This window comes from Maylandia zebra, linkage group LG14, assembly GCF_041146795.1.
Source record: "Maylandia zebra isolate NMK-2024a linkage group LG14, Mzebra_GT3a, whole genome shotgun sequence".
Taxonomy (NCBI): domain Eukaryota; kingdom Metazoa; phylum Chordata; class Actinopteri; order Cichliformes; family Cichlidae; genus Maylandia; species Maylandia zebra.
The window spans coordinates 6,067,383-6,091,094 of NC_135180.1; the positions used below are offsets into that span (position 1 = coordinate 6,067,383).

Genomic DNA, 23,712 nt, shown 5'->3' on the forward strand with positions numbered 1-23,712 from the left:
ATAACTGCAAGGATGCAGGAAGTGAAGCAGCCACAGTTTGCTTCAATGGTGCAACCAGACACCGTAACATGTCAATTACATGCATCAACTTTTGGGTGATGATGCAAAGTTTTTGTCAAATTGGGTAATGTTTGAAACGACTGCTGATGACATCAAAACATGACGGGGTGGTAAGTGCATTACAGGGTTAGCTAGGAAACTAGCCTGGAATGTCTGAGTGCAACTGACCTTCAGCATTAAGGGTCGTGTGTGATGAGCAAATTGCTTCCTGTGATGTTCATTCTTAAAATAAGGCTGGGATTATTTGCACTGCACACGTAGTCACTATGGACAAGTAGTCCTTCCCACTAGCTTTTTTCAGGACTACTTGGAGTCCAGCTGAAGGACCATATGGAGTAGTGGGTACTCCCAAATCTTCTGAAAGAATGAGACAAGAGCTGAACTTTTTTGGGAAGGTTTGTGTCCTGTTACATCTGGCATAAAAGTAACAGCTTTTTGTGAAATAAAAAGCATTTTACCATACCATCTCTCATGCTCCTAGGATGTGGGGGTGAACACCCTAGAATGTTACAGACCTCCTAGGATGAGACATTCTTTCAATATGCCACCAACTATATACTTCTACACACAAATAATTACATGCAGCATTCTACCATATGCAAACTTATATCATTAAAAGATTATACTGACTACTAAGCACAATTTTCCTATTAACAGGGCTCAAATCGAATTGCTTCAACATGAACTTAAACAGGCCGTTCAGTGTGGCTGAATTAAATCAAAGAAGAGTAGGCCAAAATTCCTCCACAGTGATGTGAAAGACTCATTGTGTCACGACCTGCAGGATCGGCAAGGCGCTGATCAGCATCTCTTCACTCCTAGCCCTCCTTCTCTTCTCTTTTTTTCCTCTCTCTCTCCCTCTCCCCTGTTTTGCCTGGTTCACTCATGGCGGGTTCACGCCCTCGGTCCACGCCTTCCCGGATCGTGCACACCTGGGCCTCATCAGACCAGCTGGTATATTAGAAGGAGGAGATCAGCTGTTCAACGCTGGATTGTTGTGAAGGCTCTTGTCAGTACACACCTAGCTCAAGTTTGCTGTGCCTCTGTCTCAGAGACTTAACGTGTTCCTTTGTTCCTAGATTCCCCGGACCCGTCCCCGTGTTTCCCCGTGTGGAGTGTGGAAGGAGTGGCAGGTCGCTAGCGGAGTGGAGAGAGGCTGTTCTGAGCGCGTGTGTGATTTCCCCGTTTTCCCTGGAGCCCTGGACCCCTGCCCCTCACGTCTTGTATATAGCACTAACCTCGCACTGTCTGTACATACACTTGGTGAAGATCTGTAATAAACTATCTCTGTTTGAACGCTACCCAGGAGTCCTGCGAGTGGATCCTCTAAGCAACTCGTGACACATTGTCAGTTATCACAAACGCTTGATTCTTGACAGTTCTTGCAAACAAGCAGGTATTAACTTGTTTTTTCACACAGGGCAGGTATGTTTTGATAGCTTTCTTTTGTTAATAAGTGAAATTGTTTAAGAACTTAATTTTGTATTTACTTGGGTTATCTTAGTCTATCTGAAATATGTGTAACACTTGGGTTTGTGAATAAAGTAATATTAACCCTGTAACACCAAGTGTATTATATTGAACACATCAGTTTTTGTGATCATATGAGACTTCTGCATCATCAGTATGATTATTCCCTGAAAAAAACCCTTTAACAATACATACTGAATACAAACAATAAATCTGTTACATGTACCAAAAAGGAAACACAATAATGTAAAAACTATGAAAACATTCAGCAAAATATTAAATACTTCACTCTGTTGGAGGTAGACATGAATATTACTTTGTGTTGACCTTTGGTAAACCAGGAAGTGACTGATGATTTTTACTACTTCCTAATTGTTACGTTTTTTGTTTTTTTTTGCTGTTGTTTTCAAAATCATAAAGTAAACACCAAGTACTGCATATAACAGTTACTAGGCAACAAAAAACTTGACAACTAACTAATCACATGCAGGCATTTCAGATATGTGGTCAGTCTCGTTGTAATCAGCTGGCTACATTAGGCACACCTGCCCTCACAACTGAACATCACACAGTGGATATTGACTTTCTAAGCCCCCCCACCCCCCACCCCCCCGGAGCTGTGTCGTCACTTTCACACACACTGAGCAGATGTTTCTACTGTTGGCACAGAGTTGGCAACTGTGAGCGTGATCATAAATTTATACGTGCTATTTATAGTGTGCGAGAGACAAATGCAATATTAATGCCCGTGCTTCTGCAGTGACAGGGTGACTGCTGCTAACACAGTTGATAGGGACATGTAGCACACAGCTAACAGCTAGTTTCTTGGGGCTGAAAACAAAAATGTTTAGTCATCGCCACCATATTTTATGACAGATTATGTAGTTAAATGTGTCAAAATACCCCGACCTTGCTTCTTTTATTAACATTTACATCACACATGGTGATTCTGAGAGGGCCCTCAGGCCTTAACCTTTTGCCTCCCTCATTTTGCTTGCTCGTAACCTCTGCAGCAGTTGGAGCCTGTTCTACTGTTACATCACCCATAATAACAGCTTGAACTCCATGCCGGGCCTAAATTTAGAGTCTCAGGTGAAAGTGGAGCAGACTGTTAGACAGAAAGTGGCCAGAGCAGCCAGCAGTGTGACATCCTTTCTCTAGCATGATGGGCTTCCTGGTGATTCTTTGCATTTCCTCCCAATGAAAGGAGCTGAATAAAATGCCTGAACAGGATCCTTCTAGCTGATATCATTTTTCACCTACCATCTCTTTAAATGCTGAATGCTGTTGAAAAAATGCATAGTCCCCTGAAGTTTGGGCATAATATTTTGCTCTAGCCCCACTGGCCTTTAAACAAGAGTAACTACTCAGACAGAAACTGCAAAACCCAATGACCTTGCTCCTGTAGCACTAACCCTAGATTCTGTAAAAAGGCAAAACTTAGGGTTAGGGTTAGGTCTAAGCCATGAGTGAGGATGATTTAGACTCAGTGCCATACTGCACTGAAATGTACATACCACATTTGTGTCCCACAGAGGATGGGACTTTTCCACGCTGATGTCTTCAAGTTGTCCTTGATCTACCCATTGCCAAACTCTTTAACCCAGTGTTAGTGACATTAAAAGAAAGCATACTTGAAAGACTTTGCTAATACAGTTTTGACCCATCGGGCCCTGGCATGGGACTTCTGGAGGCATTCTGTGGTGTCTTGTTTCATGACACTGGCAGCAGATCCAATGGATCACGCAGATGTTCAGTTGGATGGGATCTGGGGAGTTTGGTAGCCCTGTCTGAGGTTTGGGCTCTTTGTCTTTTCCATTCCTGAGCAGTTTTTGTTTTGTGTTTGAGAGCAGCTGTTGCTGTCAGTGAATACTGTTGTCATGGGGGCGTGCTTCGTGTGCAATAAGGCTTAGGCGTCTGGTAACATTTATACGAATGCCAGGATTGTAACAGGATAATTAGCGTAATTTCACCTGCGGTTCTCTTGTTGTGGTTGATTGGCTTATATTTTCAAACAAAGGATGCAAGGAGATGAACCATAGGGTTGTAGGTTGGTCCACCACTTTGATCCAGACTGAAGCAGATCAATTATCGCTCCTAGATGGAAAATCGTGATAATCTAGCACCACCACATGGCTGAGATTCAAGAGTTCCAAGAATGATCTTCATGAATCTAACAATTCCTTGACATTTGTGATTTTGAAAGAAATTTCTATCAGATTTGGTGCAGACACCCATCGTTAGTCATCCCCTGACTTTTAACCATACAGCACTGAAGTGGCTGTAGACGGGATTTTCTTTGAAACCCAGTCATTGTATTTGTTGTGTCTGCTTTTTCTCAAAACAACGGTGTGATTACAGTCATTTACAAGCAGGAAGAAGTTAACACCGACTGTCACAAGAATGAAAAGTCTAGCTTAGTTTTGTCAGATCATCTAAAACCTTCTAATTTTGTGTGTAATGTCGGGGATATACATCATATGCGCCTGAGGAGAGAGCTGACTGAAGAACCATCCAAGTCTGGCAGTGCAGCAGCTGCTCTAGAGCCCTCTACAGTTTGAATCCGGCACTCACAAGAGATTCTTTCAAATCACTTTCTAAATGACGTGTTTCAGAAGCACCGAGGATCAATCACAGAATGAAAAATAGACACACAGATATGGTGACATCTAGCTACAGAGGTTAAATCTGTTGTATTCCCAGCTGTTAGTTTATGCTTCAGGATACGCATTTTTAAAAAAGGTGGGTTTTAGAAGCTATTTATACAACACTATGGTCAAGGAAACATCCACTTTCTGAACTACTTACCCAGCTTACGTTGAAGGGGATGGAGCAATTTGGGTGGACTACCTACCAGGCTACCCAGATAGGTAGGTATAAAGCTAAAAGTTGTGAATAAAAGAACTTTAAAAAAAGATGCGCCTAGTTAAAACTAGGATTAGCAACATGTTAAGAATGAAAAATTAGCGACATATAAAAAAAACCCTGGTAGATAAAACTGATTTATAAATTATTATCTGAAATAAATATTGTTCAGTTGTTAGATGTAATGGAAAAAAATGACTGAATAAACGTACAAATACGCACATATTTTTAGAACTTTTAGGTTAAAAAAAAATCACTGACATTTTTGTTATATACAGGTTATATACAAGCTAAAACTAATGTAAAATGATTACTCAAAATAGAGGTTAAAACAAATGTATAAAATGATTAGGTACAAGTAAATTTTGGATTATAAAATGGATTATATGGATTATTTTAAAAAGTAATAATCTGATTTAATTCATAAGTGGAAAAATAAACTAGCAATAGCACTTTATTTTTTGCTAAAAGTAAATGGTGCAAATATTTTTGTTAAAAGTAACAGATTATGACTAAAATAATAGTGCTGGCTATATAGTTATAGCATATAAAATTAATCAATAAATTGTCAAACTAATAAACTAAACATAATGAAGAGATTGTTGAAACTGCTAACAGTAACAACATGTCCAGACACTGCCACAAGGTAGTATTTAATAAAAAACAAGTGGCATGTAGCATTCATTATTCAATTTTCTTATCCGAGTCACTGGGTGTGGTGTGGGTCATATAAGCCTTGACTGTCAGCTTCCAACAGCACCTTTTTATTTGTCTTTTAGAGATCTGTCTGCTGAAACATGAAACCTCAAGAGGGCAGCAACTTCCAGCTAATCTGACAATACATCACTCGTGCTAAAATAATTTCCATATTTACACAGGAGATGGAAGTGCTATAAAGGAAAAAATGTCAATAGTTTAACTTTCCAGTAATTATGTTTGAAGACACTGTTCTCCGGAGGGAGTGTTTTGGCCGTCGTGTCAGTGGCTCCCTCTTCTACATCTGCAGCCTAATCGGCGTCCTCTAGCTTCCTCTGCCTTCCTGTGGAAACTGGAAACTGCCAGCGTTCTGTTGTCGGAGCAAGATTACTGCTCGCAGAGTAGGACCTGGGGAACAAACGTCAATGAAATATTATGAACTTCCTCTTCGACTGTAGAGACAGCTGTTATAAATAGCTAGGATTATTTTCAGACAACACTTGTGAGATTTACTCAGCCCTGGTCTGATCTGGTCTGGGCTCAGCCTCCGCGTGGGATCTGGTTACAGGATTTGGCCTGCAGTGCCCAAATGCCCTTGATCCATGCAGCTGTAATACTGTACGTTTACACATGTGTACACAATGACTTGCAGTGTCACAAGTAGGACTGAATGCAGGAAATGCATGTTGGCTAAAGTAATATAAAGTCCCATTATATAGAAAATCACAAATATAATAGATGTGATTCAGTTGCTAATGAAAAGAAAATGAAGACAAACAATGATGAGAAATGTAACCAGTCACAATAAAAAGGTGTAAGTTGAGAGACAGCACATGAAAAGGTGCTGGGGGGATGTTTGACCATGGTGAAGTAATATCATGGTTATGGGCCATAAAGAGGGGAATGTGAACAACATCAAAGGAATCTGACCAATAAATATTATTAAAGATTATATTCAACCTGCCATGCCAATGGAATCAAAGATGTGTAAGACTTTGGTATTTTTATATTTAGAATTTTTTGAAAACTCCAAACTACAAGAAAATCATAACCACCACCATCAACAAACATGGTCAAAGTCATCCAAGGATACTCTTGGATACTCCTCGGATCCAAGGATACTTGCAGGAGTTCTTGTTTTTAGTCAAGAATTGACAATTCTTGTCAATTCTTGACTAAAAACACTATAAATTATTTCAAAACACATTTATTTCATATAAAAGCAGATATATGATGCAATACATCTTCCCCAAAACTGAAATGTCATTTTTCAGGTTCAGAATTGTTACTTTAAAAAAAGTTAAACATTGTAACAGAGTTCCTTTTAGCTAACAGATAGTAGATGTTATTTGTATCCATTATGTTTCGCTATTGCTTTATACATAATACTAAAACTTTTGCTTCCTTTAATAAACTTATTTATAGCTAACCGTATCAAAAGGTTGTGTTTCACATATTTAGCTCAGAGGCTTTAACACAGTTTTAAAGCTTTTATGTTAATGAAATGAACGAATGAATTTTATAACATACAGAAGCCAGTAAAAAAGTAATATTAAACATTTTGCATAGCCTAACACAAACTTAAGCCCACTCATCAAATTCATTTTAACTTAACTCATCACTTAACTTATCACTAAATTAAAAGGATGCAGATTATTGGTTTTATCACAGCTGTAGGTGGGCTGAGTCAGAAGTCTTGGCCTGGAAAATCCCAATATTATACTCTTCGAGAGGAGTCACCTTTGTCATATGATGACTTACCTTCAGACTGTTGTAGCAAAGGAATCACACAGTGACACAAGCACTACACACATATGTATAAAAAAGATAATACATCATTAATGTAAGATGGAAAAAGTGGCTTTGGATCCGCCTTACCTTTCGGTAACCACTGAGACACTTCTCCATGGCAATGGAAAGGAAAGCAAGGAAGTTTAGTCTCCACAGTGAGAAAACGGATATGATGATTTAAGCAGGAAAATAGGAAAACAAATAATTACAACCCTTTTGTGACCTAGACTTACAGTAACAGGTTTTTTAACTGCCGTGTCCTCATCAGTGAAGATCTAATTACAGTTGATGGAATGACAGTGATTAGTGTGTTATTCTACAGTTCTTACTTTACTACCAATAATCTGCATTTGTGGCCACTGTGCTCTGTCTTTTCCATTTTATTTTCCTTTTTAACAGTGTGTTTTCCTTGGAAGTCAATCACTTTGAAAGTATGTGTTCTTATTTTAAAATAGAACTGGGCAGAGACGTCTCAACTCCAAGATTGTGTGTAGGAATGTTCGTGTGTGTGTGTGTGTGTGTGTGTGTGTGTGTGTGTGTGTGTGTGTGTGTGTGTGTGTGTGTGTGTGTGTGTATCAAGGCTACAGATTTCCTGTTGATGCCAAGCTGTCAGAAATGCCTCCAGCTAGGGTCAGAGGTCAAAGGATGTGTGTCTCTGTCACTTCCCCTCTCTTAACACCAATGTGCGATGCCCCTTTGCAAAACACAGGACATACAAATCCTGTGTGACGCTCATGCTGAAAGATATCCCTTTTTATGCTACTGCTCATGAATTATGTATCAAAAAAACCTTTTATAGCGCAGGATTAAGAGAGATAAAAGCTGAATACTCTCAAGACAGACCCCTCTATGTGCTCTAAAGCTATCTTTTCTGTGGCTTGGCCATTCACCACACATATTATGATGTGCCCAAATAACTGGATGTGACCTGTGGTGATAACAGTGAACCAACAGGGTGTGAGGGGTCTGGAGTCATCAGACAGTTTAGGAAGGTTATGTGAATGATGCATGTTTATCTATCAGATTGAAGCTGTTTATATGCTTCTGTCTCACATGCACCAATGTTCGACTCCAGTGTCAAACATTACCCCTTTACCCCTGGAAGCATTCCTTCTGAGGAAGTGCACCACTATGAGAGCACAAGTCCCTTATTTGTTTTTAGAAAGCCAGCGATGCAAACGCCTGCCACTTGTGTGCACTGTATATCCTTAGAGAAGCACAAGTAGGTTCCGTCATGCACACGCTCAAACAAAAATGCATCTCTCTCACACATACGTACACACTAAATCATCTGGGTGGGTGTTGTAAATGTCTGAAGCAGGATGCTGTTTCTAGAAGGAAACCATGTTTAGACCAACCCTGTATGTGTGTATGTGTGTGTGCATGCAATGATTAGTTATGTAACAGGAGCCAAAACCATAGGTAGCCATTTTGGGGTAAAATGTAGTTCATTTAAAATAAGAATTATAGCAAAAATAATGTTAACTTAAATCAATGAAGAAACAATGACATGTTGAGGTTGCAACACCTTACAAAGTATAAAGTATTGGCTAGATGGTAAAAATAGACAGCTCGTTTGTAGTAGTAAAAACGCCAGAAGTAGTGAACAATTGAAATTTTGGGGCATAATTAGTGCATAAATATATCCAGCTAAGTATAAAATAGCTTAAAGTAATCGACAACCTGCTCCTAGCTAGCTAGATTGGTGAAATATTAGCTAAAAGCAATGGTTTAGTTGGCAGGCAAAAGCTAATTAAGCTCATTAAGCTAAGTTACCTCATTGCAAAAGGTAAAAGGTTAAATACCAGTAACAGAAAGGTTAAGAAAATGTTAGCTAAAAGTAGCTTTTATTTAGCTAAAAGAGAGAGAGGTTAAATCCTAGCTAAAAGTAAAAAGTAAATTACTGATAGTGTTCAATTAAATGCTAAAAGAAGATAAATGGTAAAAAGAGCAACATTTTTTAAACTAAAATGAAAAGATAAGTGAAAAGTTTAAACGGTTCAAATCATATAATAATATGTTAAATAAATAGTTTACTAGCTAGCTAAAATTAGGCCTAAACAATAGGTGAAATATAGTTCCTTTAAGGTAAGAAATGATAGAAAGACAAGCTAAATATATTGTGTAAAATAATGATTAAATAGTTTAAATATAAGTGGTGTATAAATCATAGTGAAAGTAGATAATTTGATGAAGCATCTCTGAATTCTGTCACTCCAAGTAATATCCTACAAGTGGAAACTTTGACCTGAATGGAAAAACAAAGAACAATTTCTGTCTTTTTAAATTAATGGCATTAAATAGTCTAAAGTGTAAAATCTGCTTAAAATAGCAGGTTCAAGACAAGAGATAGGGCATTTCTGACTGAGGCAAAAAATGTTAAAAACCACTGATCTAGACTTTTATTAGCTAGACTTATGCATAGTTTATTTTACTGAAGATACAAATTGGTTTACCACTCGCTACGAGAGCACATATTTTTTATCTAACTAAAGACACATACTCACATGCACTTGTAAAACAAAAGACACATATCCTCTGTAAGTGGCATCCATCTTGAGTCAGGCTACGTACTATATCCTTCCTGTGAATTCAGCCAGAGAGGCAACATCCTCTGGCTGCATGAGAGGAAGCTCGCCTCACTGTGACCTCCGCTCTGCAACAGGTAACACCCCAACCTCAAATCTCTGTGCCAATGCTTGTAAACTACTATCACTACTGTATGTCTACTGATCCTCGTGCCATGAAATAACATTTCTCTATCAGGTAAGGGCTCCCACTGAAAGATACTGCATGTGGTTTCTTTTCATTTCAGAAAGAGATTTGGGATCTTGCATGCATTTCAAATGAACCTACTATCTCTGATAGTTGCATTTTAACTTCTCTTGGGATGATCTTCTACGCACGTTCTCTTTCTGCTCAATCTTAGGCGTTGCAATTCTTTGGGGAGGAACAAGAAACACACACAAAAACCGGATCACTTTAACAGAAGCTAAAGGAATAAAGAAAAAAATGATGGAACTGAAGATCCAGCTGATCCCGACAGGGGAAATCATCCTTTCTCCAGGGAAGAATGGAGAAAACCACTGCCACAACTGCAAGGTCAGTTTGCATACACACTGTGACCATGGCTGAGGCCAGCTCTGGAGTCAGATTTTTCCACTCATCTTTCATTCCAGAGGTTTTATGCGGCTCAGTGGGTAGACATAGGTGCTGACACAGCTGAGGTTATAGGGTTCATCTCCCACAGGGTTGACATTGAGAAACTTTTACATAATTTAAGAACTGTAAATTGCTTCAGAATCTGCTGTCTGTGGTGATAAATCAAATGATCTGTGGTTAGTAAATGCATTTAAATCTTGCTTGGCCCTGAGCAGCGCTCTCCGAATTATAATGCGCATTACTCAGAGGTAATTATGCATGTCAAACCAGGCTGCCTCTGTAATTTCTGGACACGTTAGAGACATCTGTACTGTGTTACAGAACAAGACTCATGATGCTAAGTGTTAATTAGAGTGAATAAGAACCCTCTTTAAAGAAGTCACGGTGCTTTAAGTAGCAATTTGACATTCATAGTGTCTTCCCTAAAACGTTCTTTGGTGATACAAAGGGCATTTTTGGATATTTTCAGTAAATACCAGCGCAGTTATAATATTGTAGGAATGTGCAACATTGAGTGCAAAAGGTTTAGTGTCAGCCCTCACATAATTAATTATAGAGAGGATGTTGTGAGTCAAGTAACCTCACTGCATATGATGCATTTGAAAGCTGCTACATCCAATGTTTATATGCTAACAGTAAATTGATTATAGAGCGGCTTATAGAGAATTTTCACCAGACTCCCAGTTCCCTTCAGCTCTGCACAGAATTCTTACCCTGTTTTGGTTTGAAGGCCAAATGTTTAATGTTCTCCCGTTGTGCTGCTCGAAAAGTCCAAAAGCAAAGTTACCAACTAGCTGGTGAGCACAGGCAGGTATTTCCAAGTAAAGGTGGTTGAGCACCCACAGCAGGGCTAAAACAAAGGCAAATATTGAACTTGTTTTTATCAGGTGGTACAAAACCATCCCCAACTTAATAATGACACTGGGTCATATTGTAGTATCTGGAGGAAGTGGAAATAAAGGCGCTTGGCTCTTTTAAAGGGACAGTACCTAACCACTGGTACAGATATGTTGATGACACCTGGGTCAAAACCAAAACCCAAGAAGTAGAATCCTTCACTGCTCACATCAACTTTGTGGATAAAAACATAAAGTTCACCAGGGAAGACACAAAAGATAACAGTTTGCCATTCCTGGGCTGTGCCGTGCGCATCAAAGAGAATGCGAACCTCAACTAGTTTTAGCGGAAGCCCACACACATGGACCAGTACCTCCTCTTTGACTCCCACCACCATCTGGAACACAAACTTGGAGTAATCAGGACCCTACAACACTGGGCAGAAAATGTTCCCTCTTAGCCCAAAGGAAAAAAGAGAGAACACACACATGTAAAGGAAGCTCTTAAAACAAGTTGTTATCCTAATTGGGCTTTCATCAAGTCAGCAAAGATGCACAGAAAAGAAGATCAGACATAAACTAGGGAGGATCAGAAAGACAAACGCAACAACACTGTCATCCCCTATGTAGCCGGTTTATCAAAAAACTCAGGAGAGTCTTCTCCTACACGTCTTCAAGAAACTCAAAGAAGTCCAGACGCTTTTCTTTCCAGGCTTCTTAGACTACGATAAAATGAATGACTGAGAATCTTCAAAGACATTTTCCTAAAAACAACAGTACAGTAAAGTACAAATAAAATAAAGTACAGTAATGTAAAAAAAAACAAAAAAAACACATATATATATACAATCTGAACTAAGGCATAAAATGAAATATCCTGTCTTCTTGGAAAGCTTTCTTACATTAGTAGGAAACAAAAAAGAGTTTTTACAATATCATATCCCCTGGATGAGGTAGATTTGGTGTGTCTGTGTATATGTGTTCATGTGTAAGTGTTTTTGTGCATGTCTGTGCGTTTAAGTGTGCCTGAAAGCCTTTAAAGGACCATATGACAGGAAAGTGAGTGTATCAGCATTCTCTCAGATTTGGCCTGTGCTTTGATGCAACGTTTCCTGTTGTAGAAAATGGAAGTTATGATGGTGTAGATGTTAATAATGTCAATAATTAATGTTAATAATAACTCAGCGTCCAGCCTAACAGCTCCAGGTCAGTGGCTCTGAGTTTTACTGGCCCATGTATATTTTTACTGGTCTGCGTAAAGAGAAAATTCTTATTTATCTTAAGTATTAAATATTAATATTAGTACACCCCATGCCCCCCTTTAGACTCACCCCTGCTTGGTGTAAGTATTACAAATAGAAAAATAGGACAGCAAGCTGTCTAATTTAAATCTCACATCGGAATAATTTAACAGTTCATCTTGTTTTTTTATAATCAATTTATCCAAGTTAATCGGCGAATCTTTGTAGCTTTACTAGCAAGCCTAGCTAAAAATTGGTGCTAAATAACGAAGGAAGAATTTCAATCTCCAAAACTGAAGCAGAAACAGAAATTGTCTGTGCCGTAAAACAGGCCATAATGTTAGTCGGATAATCCTCTAGAACAAACAAGAAAGAGGTCCAGTTCAGTGCCTTTAATTAGCAGAGAGGAGGCCAAGTAGACACAGATGTCGAGCAAAGCTTCTGTGCTCCTATGTTTAAGACTTATCGGTTTCCAAATGGAAGGAAGGGGAAAACTATCTATAGAGAGCAAAAACCTTTTTGTATTAGCGTGTAAACATGCCTTTAATGGTTTAAAGTTTGGCATTTAAAATAGGAGTCTATTCCTCGCTTTTGAAGCCTGTCTCAAGTGGCCATTAAAGGAACCACAGTTTTTGGCAGTAGCCATAGCTTTACATGTAGGTGAGCACACACAGTATAAAGAAATATGCCCAGACTCTGAAATAGACTCTATATGACGTGACTAACACATTTCATTTACATTTCAGCAGTTCATACTGTATGTGCTAAGCTCATATGTAATATCTAAATATAGTTGTCTACAGATTGAATGGAATTAGCTTTTTTTTAAAGCAGTCCCTTTATGGGATAAGGTATCTTTTGGTAAAGTGTAACCACTGGCAGACACAGGTTTCAGATTTCTAGAAAGAGAATTGTGGTGTGGTTAATGCAGCCTGCTGCGTGCTGGTTAGTAATGACTGGGGAGGACTGGAATGTACCGTAGCCTGGATGGGAGGAAACGACAAAGACATTCCAGTACATGGCTTCATTCGTTCCCCTTCCCACATTCCTTAAAGGTCAACTCACCCTGCGTCTGGGTACATGTGAAAAGTGTGCGTTCCCTGACCTATAATGTGCCTGTCTTTCGACATCAAAAATCGACACCTACAATCACAGCACAGCACAGCAAAACTCAATTAGTCTGACGGTAAATTAATTCAGCACGAACAACTATGTACTGACTTTACTGATGAAGTGTGCAAAATATTCAGAACATTTATACAGTTCAAACTTTCCACAGATAATGCTTTTCCCCCTTTCTGAAAGTCTGGCAGCTGGTCAGTGAATGCTGGGATCACACTGAGTTTGTAGGCTAATGTAGGACCTTTTTGCTGCATTACAGCAGATAAGTCAAGTAAACCTTTTTGGTTTTTGTTAAGTGAAATCAGAACGATGTGGTGTTAACTGATCCTGGGAGAAAAGGAAAGATCAAGTGTGCTGCTGTTTGTTGATTTTGGAAGGGAAGTGAAGAGGAGACAGGGCTGGGCCTGAAGGTAAGGGGCCAGTGTCATGACCAGCTCTTCTGCCCATCTACTCAACGCCAACAGGATACAACGTGCGTGTGTGTGTGTGTCATTAGTAGCGGGTTGTTTGAGGCTGAATCGATCACCCCCCCCTCTGGCAGTGAAGTCACATTACAACTGAGACTGAGGTCACCTTCACATGAGCACAGTGCATAACTGCAGTAATATCTGATACAAAGTCCAGTGCAGGGGATTCAGACCTGGAATGTTTAATTTATTAGAGAAACAGAGTACAGTTAAAGTTTATCATCTAGGCTCTGAGCTCATCACTGACTGCACTTGTGACACACATAGAAAATGGGGAGTATTATGCTGTCAGAGCCTACAGGTGTATGGTGGGATGGTGCAGTTTTACTAGCAAGCCTAGTTAGGGGTTCACAGAGCAGGCAGCGATGGAGGGCAGCAGTAGCACTGGCAGGTCAGAGAGAGATGGAAAGTTTTGGTGCTTAAATGTACAGCCAAACTGCAAGGGTTCAGCTGTATGAACATGTTTAGCTGTCAAGTTTTCCCAATGAATATTCTTCAATGAAAATCTTAAAGGGTATGATTATACTCACATCTAACCAATAATGTTCATTATTGGTCTCCTCTAGAGTATTGGCAGGCGAAGACAACCCTTATTTAACTTATACTTAGTGCAGGAGCTTCATTTATGTTGTCTTTTTCTTATAAATGATTCAAATATTAAAAAATTGAGTCTGTCTTACCCTTGCATAATCAGCTAACTTTTTTTAGTAACTAAAAGGCATGAAAATGTGTTTTTATCTTATATCATTATCTGAGTTACAGGCCCTCACAGGGGTGGATGAACATTTAGCACTCTTTGGTTTGCATCAGATTTTCTAGAATTTCTGAGCCTCATAACTTTGTATTGCATGCACAGGAAAAAGCTTCAGTCTTTTCATGTTTATCAGGACTAGGGGAAGAGAGAACGCATGAGTGACACAAGATATGACAGCTGTGTCACGTCTGGACGATGCTCAATAAGGACAGTTATAAAAAAAAAAACCATAAAAAGTGCAAATGAAATATTTTCAAATATACATCATGACACTGACTTTCACTCATTCATAAGTACAATAATTTTAAAAAAAAAATCATACTTTTTAAAAACTCCCAGTAAACCTTTTATTCATTCTCTGCTACTCTCAGTGTTGTATCTTAAAACTTCAACAACCTTTCAGTTATTGTAAATGAAAATTTTAGCAGCAAGGGTGGAAATTTCTAGTTCTTTTTTGTGGATTTCTTTCTTACCTGAAAAAAAACTTGGGACGATATGTAAAGTAAAAACAGAATGCAATGGTTTTAGAAACTCAGAAACCCATATTTTATTCACAAGGGAACATAGAAAACATGCCAAATGTTTGAACTGAGAGATTTGACTGTTTCATGGGAAATATTAGCTTATTTAGACTTTGATGGCAGCAGACTTTAGAGTCTCCTGTCACGAGGTAGAGCTGTGAGTGATGGCGTGCAGGTGCAGTGACGCCTGTTTGGACAGCAGAGGGTACGAGAACCCCGTGAAAACGACGAGAGCCGCTCAATGGAACCGCTGAGCTGCAGTTTGCCACTGAATGGCCGGCTGGAATGGCACTGGTTAGCGGTTCCTCCAGACTCAAATATCTAGCATTTTCACGTCTACTTTTATGTCTGCGCGCATTTGTTTTCTACCCCACCCGTTAGAGGTGCCGATGGATGAACTTTTAACCCGCTCAGAGCTCAGATGGGTGGACAGCAATAAATGGCTATGAGTGTAGTTTGCGATCTCCCAGAGAGTTTGGCTTTAAAGTGAAGGGATCTGGTTATGATCTTCTAATTCACGAAAGCTGTCTGTGTATCATTCCTCATTTAAGCCTTTAGTCTCTGTCAGCTCACCGAGCACGCTGCCATTTATCAGGCTGGTAAAAGCAGACATTGTTTTTTTTTTTTAATTTCTAATGTCCCAGAGACAAGAAGATAACAAAACCGCCTGAAGAGTATTAGCAGGCAAATCATAGTGCACGACCTGTCCGAAAGAAACTCATGACTCCTACGGGAGCTGTAGCAGGGTGGGTTTTTGGTTAACTTCCTGGTATTACGCGGCTGTGCTGTCCTTTGATGACAGAAAAATAAAGGAGAAATTACCACACCACTCCCATAGAGTTTAACCCCCGACAACTACGACACACTGGCAGTTTGTTTCATACTAGCATATCAGTTCACGAAGCATAGTGTAACTGATACCTGCAGTCCAGGAGAAGCCTCCGCGCTGAGGCAGAGCCCACGGTTGGAGAACTGGGAGTGGTGGTGGGAGGGTCAGGAGAAACCCGGCACACAGTACGTTACCTACTGACTAACAGTGACCAGTCAGTAAGTGGACTGTCTGACACGGCGGTGAGACAACTCCAAAACCTCGGGCGGTGGAAGTGAGTGAAAGAAAAGCGGCATAGCGCATTTGACCTCGGCTGTTGTAAGGTAAGCTTTCATCCAGTTTAAACACAGATTTTAAGCTAGGTGCCTCCCGCGCGCTCCTCGGCAGTTGCCCCACTGTGCTAACTGTTAACTTTGGCTCTTTCCAACCTCACGGCTGCTGTACTGGTTACAGCTGTGATACCGGCCAGTCTCTGCTCAGTAATTCGTGACAGTGCAGCATGTTTGAGTGAGTGGGCTGAAAGTCCCCGTGTGCACCATATGGAGAGAAGCTTTTCACCAAAACGCCATTGTAAAAAAAAAAAAAAAAAAAAATAATAATAATAATGTGGGGTTTAAACGCGACACAGCCTGTTTGTGACTCATTTTACTCAGTTAAACCATACATCAAGACTCGTAATACAGCAGCAGGAGTCGTATTAGTACAGTGTGGTTAAAGCGGTTAAACTCGGTTATCTACCGCTGCTTCATTGTCTGTCATAAGTAATATGTTAAATTGTGATGCATTTCAGCTAACCTAGCTAAGTGCTTAAGTTCAAAGTTTAAACATGCCCTGCTGGTGTGTTGCATATATACCGGTTTAAAGAATCAACATTACATGTGATTATTTTAAGTGTCTATGAAATCCAATACGAGACCCTTTTTTTGTTTGAATGAAGTTTGGTCTGGCATTCTCTCCTCCGTCATGCGTACACTTGTGTAGGCTTGTATTTTCTGGGAGCTGGCTCACTGGCGTTCATTGAAAAGCAGTGCTGTGGACTTTTAGCCACGTAGTGATTTGGCCTATAGCCCACAAAATCAAATCCTTCAGGTTGGGGTAGTCTTTTTATAGACGCGAGACAGACACAGATTAAGACAGCAACTACACGGCTCACGTCACAGGCTTGCACACCTGATGCAAGCAGAAGGTGCTGCGGTGTTAATCATTTTAAATGAACCATCTCTTAATGGAGCTTTAAGAGACCCTGTGTATGTGTCAGAAGACGCTGGACTTGTGCTGAGAGAGAGTGTCTGCAATTGAGGAAGGGCTTGGTCCACAAACCTGTCCACCTGTTATCCTGTGTGTGGTTTGGAAGAGGTAAACATAATGCAAGCAGCTGGCATGTAATGCAGCCCACAGGTGCTGATGGCTGTCACGGGATGAGAAATCTGACCAAAAATACTGAGGCAGTGTTATAAAACCATTATGCTGTTTTTATCTTTGAGGAAATTGTGTTTTGGCATCTGATCTGCTGAGCTTCATCTTGATTATAAGAGAAGTTGATTACCCACCCAGCAGAAAGGGGAACGCAAAATAGCCTGTGCTGTAAGTTAAATAAATGCATGTGTAGACAGAAACCAGAAGATAGAAGTTCAGACAAGTGAGCCAGAATGGGCGGGATAGTCCTCCAGGGGTCAAGCTGCAGCAAGACCAGCTGACCAGTTCCTTCAAGGTCACCTGAAGGGCAGGGCCTCCCTGTGCTGACTAGCATGCTGCAGCTGCTCCTCAGCGTCCTGTTAAAGTGCTCCAAGTTTGATACAAGCTCCTTTTTTAAATGGCAGCTTGTAACTGGAGACGATTAGCCCTGAAGCAGGGTTTTACTGATCTGCAGGGTGGTCTAATTTGGGTAGCTCTTTAAAGAAAGTGCACATGGTGGAATTTTCAGCGTGCACAGTCTGCACAATTATTCTACTTGGCACAAAATGCACATCAGCGTGCAGCAGTCAATACATTTTTCCAAAGCAGTTCCACCAGTTGTATACTCTGTGGTCAGTCACTTTTAGCTGCAGTTTCCATTGGGCTGATGTGGGCAGAGGCTTGAAGGCAGTTCTTCCCTTAGTGCTGTACTGCCGGCTTTATTTTATTTTAATGGGCTGGGCTTTCGGAGATATTTTGGTTCATGGCTGAGGCCGAGTTGTGGTGAGAGTGAAGTTTGGTAGTTTAGGGTGAGGTTGGGCTCTTCACTGGATGTATTCCTACTTCTGCATGGCTGGGTGTTTTCACTTTCCCACTTTAAGCACAAACACAATGCAAGGGTTTGTGAGATGGGTGCATGTGTTTTTTAGATTATTAAGATAACGTTATGAGCTCAGTTTTTTTTCCCACACTCTCAGTTTTAATTTCACATCTAATTCTTACACGGATTCACATGAGAGGAAAAAGTTTACTGGTCCTGGCTTGTTCTTTGCCTGTTTATCTGATCAAATACTAGTCATGCTTCCCTCCACATTGTTATGGAAGTTAGTAGATTCCTTCATGCCAGATTTCTGCTGCCAGTTTCTGCAGTGCATTGCAGTGAGACCAGATGGGTTAGGGGATTGCCTGGAGCTGAATAAATATTGAATAAAAAAGAACACTGGGCGACTCCCACTTTGAGCATTTTGTTTTGGCGGATACAGGACCTGCTGTTGATGGGGTGAAGGTCTTCCCTGGCCTGTAGTTGCTCAGCTGCATGTCAGGTGGACTGCAAAGGGCACACCTGACAGCCTGGCTCTTAGCCAGATCACTACCATCCGCTATACAACAGGAAGAGAGAGGAACGCTTGCATGTGTGAATGTGTGTTGATACACGCTAATGTACTTAAACTTTGCAATAGGAAATACTCACTGGGGGGGGGGGAGACGGAGAGGAATTTCCCTTCATTAACCTCATAATGTCAACTTGTCCTGTCAGACTTGTTGATGTCAGCAAATGGGATGTGTGTTAAAGTTACGCTTGTCATGGTAAAGGGAGTGTAAACTTGAATGAGAGAAATGTACAAAACATTGGGTTTGTGGGCGGGAATACTGTCAGGGCCCATGCACAAGTAATGCCTCCTAGGTGACTAAGCTGCCTGCATGTAATGAGGTTTGGGTTAAGTAAAAAAAAAAATTAAATTAAATTAACTGCCATTTTTGTACTGAAGAAATTATTAGTTGAACTGTTGACTGTATATAAAAGATGGATGTAGACACAGTGGCATCTCCCATTGTTTTCTAGACTCTGCCCTTTGAAGCCTCAGAGTTAGCTGGCACGTTATTTATTTCTCAACTATAAGTGACCATGTTTGCACAGGAGGGTGGAGTGCTTAGTTAACAACTAACACTAGTGAGCTTGGTTGGTAAGCTGCGTCCATGAACAAATGCGATGTACTGACACATGATAATGATTAAAGTTAATACTGCAGTTTAAAAAAACAAAACTGAAGCAGAAACTTCATGCATGGGCTTTCACATACAGCATACCTAATATTTGTTAAATAATTTCATTAAAGATGCCAACACAGTCAAGAGACTCGATACTAATGGAAGTGAGCTCTAGTAGACGTTGGCTGTGTTGGTCATAGTATTAAACTAACTTTGGAAAAAAAAATTGGGTTGGGGACCACTGGTTTAGATGACGACTACCACTTGTTTGCATGTGGGAAATGAAATCAGACCTTGAAATGGGAAGGTGTTGGAGATGCTGGAGGGGAGCGACTATTGATCTACCCTTGGGCAGACAGACTGTTGGAGACAGAGAGCACAATAACAGATTAACAACAGCCATGTGGGCTGGTACAATCCATTTCTATGGTTGTAGACTTTCTACATGCAGAATAAACTTTTTTGTTTCTCATCTCACCACGACTGATTTCTGGATAAGCAATCTGTGAACAACTAGCAATGACTGTGTGCTTGTTTCTTAAAGGTTCAGATTTGAAATAACAGAATTGCTGTAAAAGCTGAAGTGACTGATTGATAGATTTATTTTTTGTTAATGCAGAAACTTTGTGTAGTTGAAGCACTGGATTAAAGAAAGTATTCAAAGGAATTCAGTTAAAGTTGAAGGACCAAAAGAAAGTGTAGATCAAAGTCATTTGAAAATTTTTCCCCAGTTGTTCCTGTTTTTTTTAATAAACTTGGAAGCCGATGTTATTGTAAGCATCAAAAGCATTGCAAGTACAATTTTCATGAACACTGACATTTGCATGTTAGAACAGCTCAGGTTTTTCATGTCATTTACAGGTTAAGACCTTAAAGTCCCTGTGACGTTAAAGTTGGCCTGTGATGCTATTCCTGGCATGGGTACTATAAAAGTACTAAATGCTCTTGTTAAACACAAACAGCATTTCAAACAATGAGGTCTGCATGTGCACAAGCATTACCTGCGGGCCCAAAGCATGAACTCGGACAGATTTCTTTCTACTCTTGGCTCTGTGTGATGAGAACAGGTATCCTTATATGGTCAAATGGCAAATGGCCTGTATTTGTATAGCGCTTTACTAGTCCCTAAGGACCCCAAAGCACTTTACACATTCAGTCATCCACCCATTCACACACACATTCACACACTGGTGATGGCAAGCTACATTGTAGCCACAGCCGCCCTGGGGCGCACTGACAGAGGCGAGGCTGCCGGACACTGGCACCACCGGGCCCTCTGACCACCACCAGTAGGCAACAGGTGAAGTGTCAAGGACACAAGGACTGAGACTGTCCAAGCCAGGGCTCGAACCGGCAACCTTCCGATTTCAAGACAAACTGCCAACTCTTGAGCCACAGTAAATGCCACTTGCTGTTAAAATTGACAAAAAAGAAGTTGTAATGTTTGTTCAAAAGAAAATTGGCTGAAAAACTGGATGTCTGCACACACAAAAGTTCTCCACTAAACATCCTGTATCAGTGAAAGCACAGAATCACAGTTAATGTCATTTACCTTTGTCACAGAATGATCTCGATGAAAAGATGTCAAATAGACAGGTAAGACTGCAGTAATTCAGTGCTTAGACTCAGTAGTGGGGTAAACATCAGTGCCATTTCAGTGTAACACCAGTCAGTCACTATAGTTAGGGTTAATCAGAATGAATCTCAAATAGTGAGCGACACTGCTCTCTTTATTGTTGCTGCACCACTTTACAGTTTGATGGTGTTTGTTAGTGTTAGGGTGCTGGAACCCTCTAGCTGAATGGAAGTAATGAGAGCTTGTCTCTGACAGTGAGTCAGAGTGTGTTACCTGTATGATGATGACTCGCAGTCTCGTAGGGTATGTGAGTACAGTATGTGCGCCTGGTTAGTTTTAGCTGTGGGCAGCTGCTTTAGCATTGCCATGTAATTCTTTCCCACATCCCAAAGCTTGACGAGTGGTACAGCGAGCCCTGCCCTGTTGGGAAAAAATGCTATGAGTGACTGCATCCTGCTTCTCCTCAGTATTACAGCCTTGACTGGTGTGTGACTGGAAACCACCCTGGACATGAGTCAAAATCCACACCAGCTTCACTGCCATTTTTGTACATGCGGTGTGACTGTAGGAGATGGGAAGTCCTTAAAAGACTGAAAGTTGAATGCTTGAGTTTTATTTATTTATTTGTCACAGTTCAAGTGTATTTGATGTGATGAAACAGCAAAAAGAAACAGACTGATGCCTGCTAACAGCCCTCAGTCACATCTGACAGGTTGAATTCGACTAAGTATAGAACTGCTCATTCATGTTTAGTTACACAGTGCTGACTAAGTTGCTTCCTAATTCTGTTCTGTTGTAAACAGCCTCACCTGCACACCTTTACTCAGATTAACCCGATGATACAAGCTAAAAAGGTAATCCGATTTCCTCTGCTCTTGCACTTGTTCAATGTGTACTGACAGGCCAGAAGGAGAGGAGCTCTGTGGGTGTTTGGAGGATCTTCTGCTGTGTAGTTCTGTTGTAACATTTTGGATCATTTTTCTTGGACTTTAAACCCTACTGGATTTGGCTCAAACGCTTACCTCCAGGTTAAACACAACAGTTATAAACGTACAATAATAGATATTTATTTGAATTGTACTCTGGCTCTGCCGCCCACATAAGCAGTAGGTAGGTGGTCTGAGGAACAAGAACACTCTCCTTGTCCTTACACTGGGCAAGTCAAACTGTGTAAACCATCCCAAAATAGGCCTAGAACACCTGTACATTTACCTTTTTAGTCAGGTGCGTGCATGTGTGTGTGATCTGCCCTCCTTACTCTAACAACAGGCAACCAAAGCTCTCTGGATCCTGCTGGGAACTTGCATGTGATTATGTCCACTCCTCTCCTGGTTATGTAATGTTCAATATCATCTGTCATTGTAAAGGCACACCTACCTGCTCTGTGTTTGCTGTGACATAACACCAAAGGCAAATCTCGGTGTTTGTTGAAAAAGCGTTCATATTGCGTGTCAGTGATTGTGTATGCTGATGGGCATGGGAGCAAATATCAGAAAAATTTAAAGCTTTTCCCACCTGTGCAGAATTCAGACAGGCTCAAATTTTATTCTTCAAATAAATTCCTCATTGTTGCCCCTCCCTACTCAGCACCCCTCTTAACTATGATAAGATTCAGGTTTACTATTCTTAGCTCACTGCGTGACTCATTCAAGTCAGATGTGTTCACACTGAAATTTGAGAGTGAGGGATGTTTGTGTCATGTGAAACTGGAAAGCAGATGGAAAAGAAAAAGTCTGAGAAAAAAGAACTTGATGAAATTCCTTCCCAACACAGTTGCTGCCCTTTGGTTTAGTAAGCTGCCTTATTAAGTACACTTGTGCCTAAGCGGTATTGGACATAACCCCGAAATTTAAACCTCATCGCAAAATGCATACTTGCTAAGATTCTTCTCCCTGGGTCCATATCTTATATCTGTCTCAAACTGTTAATTGACAGATTTTATTTCTTTGTTTTTTATGGTTTTGTGACAGAATGAACTCATATCAAGTGTAAGAACCAAAAAGGACAGCTACATAATAATAATAATAATAATAATAATAATAATAATGGATACTTTATTGATCCCCATGGGGAAATTACTTGTTTTTCTCTGCATTTGACCCATTCACTCAGTGAAGCAGTGGGCAGCCCACTAAGCAGGCGCCCGGGGAGCAGTGTGTAGGGACGGTACCTTGCTCAGGGGTACCTCAGGGTAGCCGTTAAGTGGATTCGAACCGCCGACCTTCCGATCATGGGGCGACCACTTTACCTACTGAGCTATCCCTGCCCACATGTATCAGTATCAGTATTACCTGAGATCACTCTGGGTTTTTTTTGCTTGGCTCCAGCCTTTATTAGTTTCTGTACGCCGTCATCGTACAGTATCTGGTAATGGTAGTTCTTGCTCTGCTCTACAGCCCCATGAACCAGATCTCCACTTGCTCCACCTTTTGGTTGGAGTTGACTTCCAGCTCAGTTTTTTAGAGAAGGAGGCAAGGTCCTTGCTGGGAAAGCAGCAGATCAGTGATCACCACAACATCAGCCTGGCCAGTGAACCAGCTAGTGAGTAAACTTAAGATAGGAAGAGTTGAGCCTAGTATATAATATTGTTCAACTGTGTAATGTGAGAATAGTGCGGGTAATTGTTTAGTAAATTCAAAGAGTGGGCGTGTGTCATTGAATGCGCTACCCTCGCCTAAACCAAACAGGGTAGTCCAAGTAGTTAGAATACCTCTGATGCCAGAGATTCCCCCTTGTTGAGCTGTTGAAAGAGAGCAACTGTCTGCCCTGATTCTCCCAACATTGCCCACAGTTCATGTGTGAAAGCAGGTTAACTGGAGAGCGTGTATAATAAGAGCCTATCCAAGTCTCCCTTGACTACCTAGATAGCTTATCATTAGTCAGTTCTCAAAGTTCTGGTATCAAAGTTCACCAATAAACCACATTCACTATAAAATTC

General features: G+C 40.5%; 1 protein-coding gene and 1 long non-coding RNA gene across 3 annotated transcripts in view; one reads left to right on the forward strand and one right to left on the reverse strand.

Annotated features, from left to right (window-relative positions):
• Window positions 1-5,030: 5,030 nt before the first annotated feature.
• LOC143422019 (uncharacterized) lies at window positions 5,031-16,040 on the reverse strand. The gene is made up of 2 exons (XR_013101618.1): window positions 15,907-16,040; window positions 5,031-5,499 (listed from the first exon to the last, which is right to left on the reverse strand). It is a non-coding gene; the product is annotated as an uncharacterized LOC143422019 (long non-coding RNA).
• LOC101469380 (unconventional myosin-Ic) overlaps window positions 9,503-23,712 on the forward strand; it is a 62,608-nt gene continuing 48,398 nt past the window's right edge. The window contains exons 1-2 of one of the 2 annotated variants that reach the window (XM_004574551.5): window positions 9,503-9,648; window positions 9,812-9,984. In XM_004574551.5, the coding sequence (XP_004574608.1) occupies window positions 9,895-9,984 (90 nt within the window). In that variant the 5' untranslated portion in view covers window positions 9,503-9,648; window positions 9,812-9,894. Of the gene's footprint in view, window positions 9,649-9,811; window positions 9,985-15,981; window positions 16,138-23,712 lie in introns of those variants that run through there. The other variant, XM_012915819.4, reaches the window with a different exon arrangement.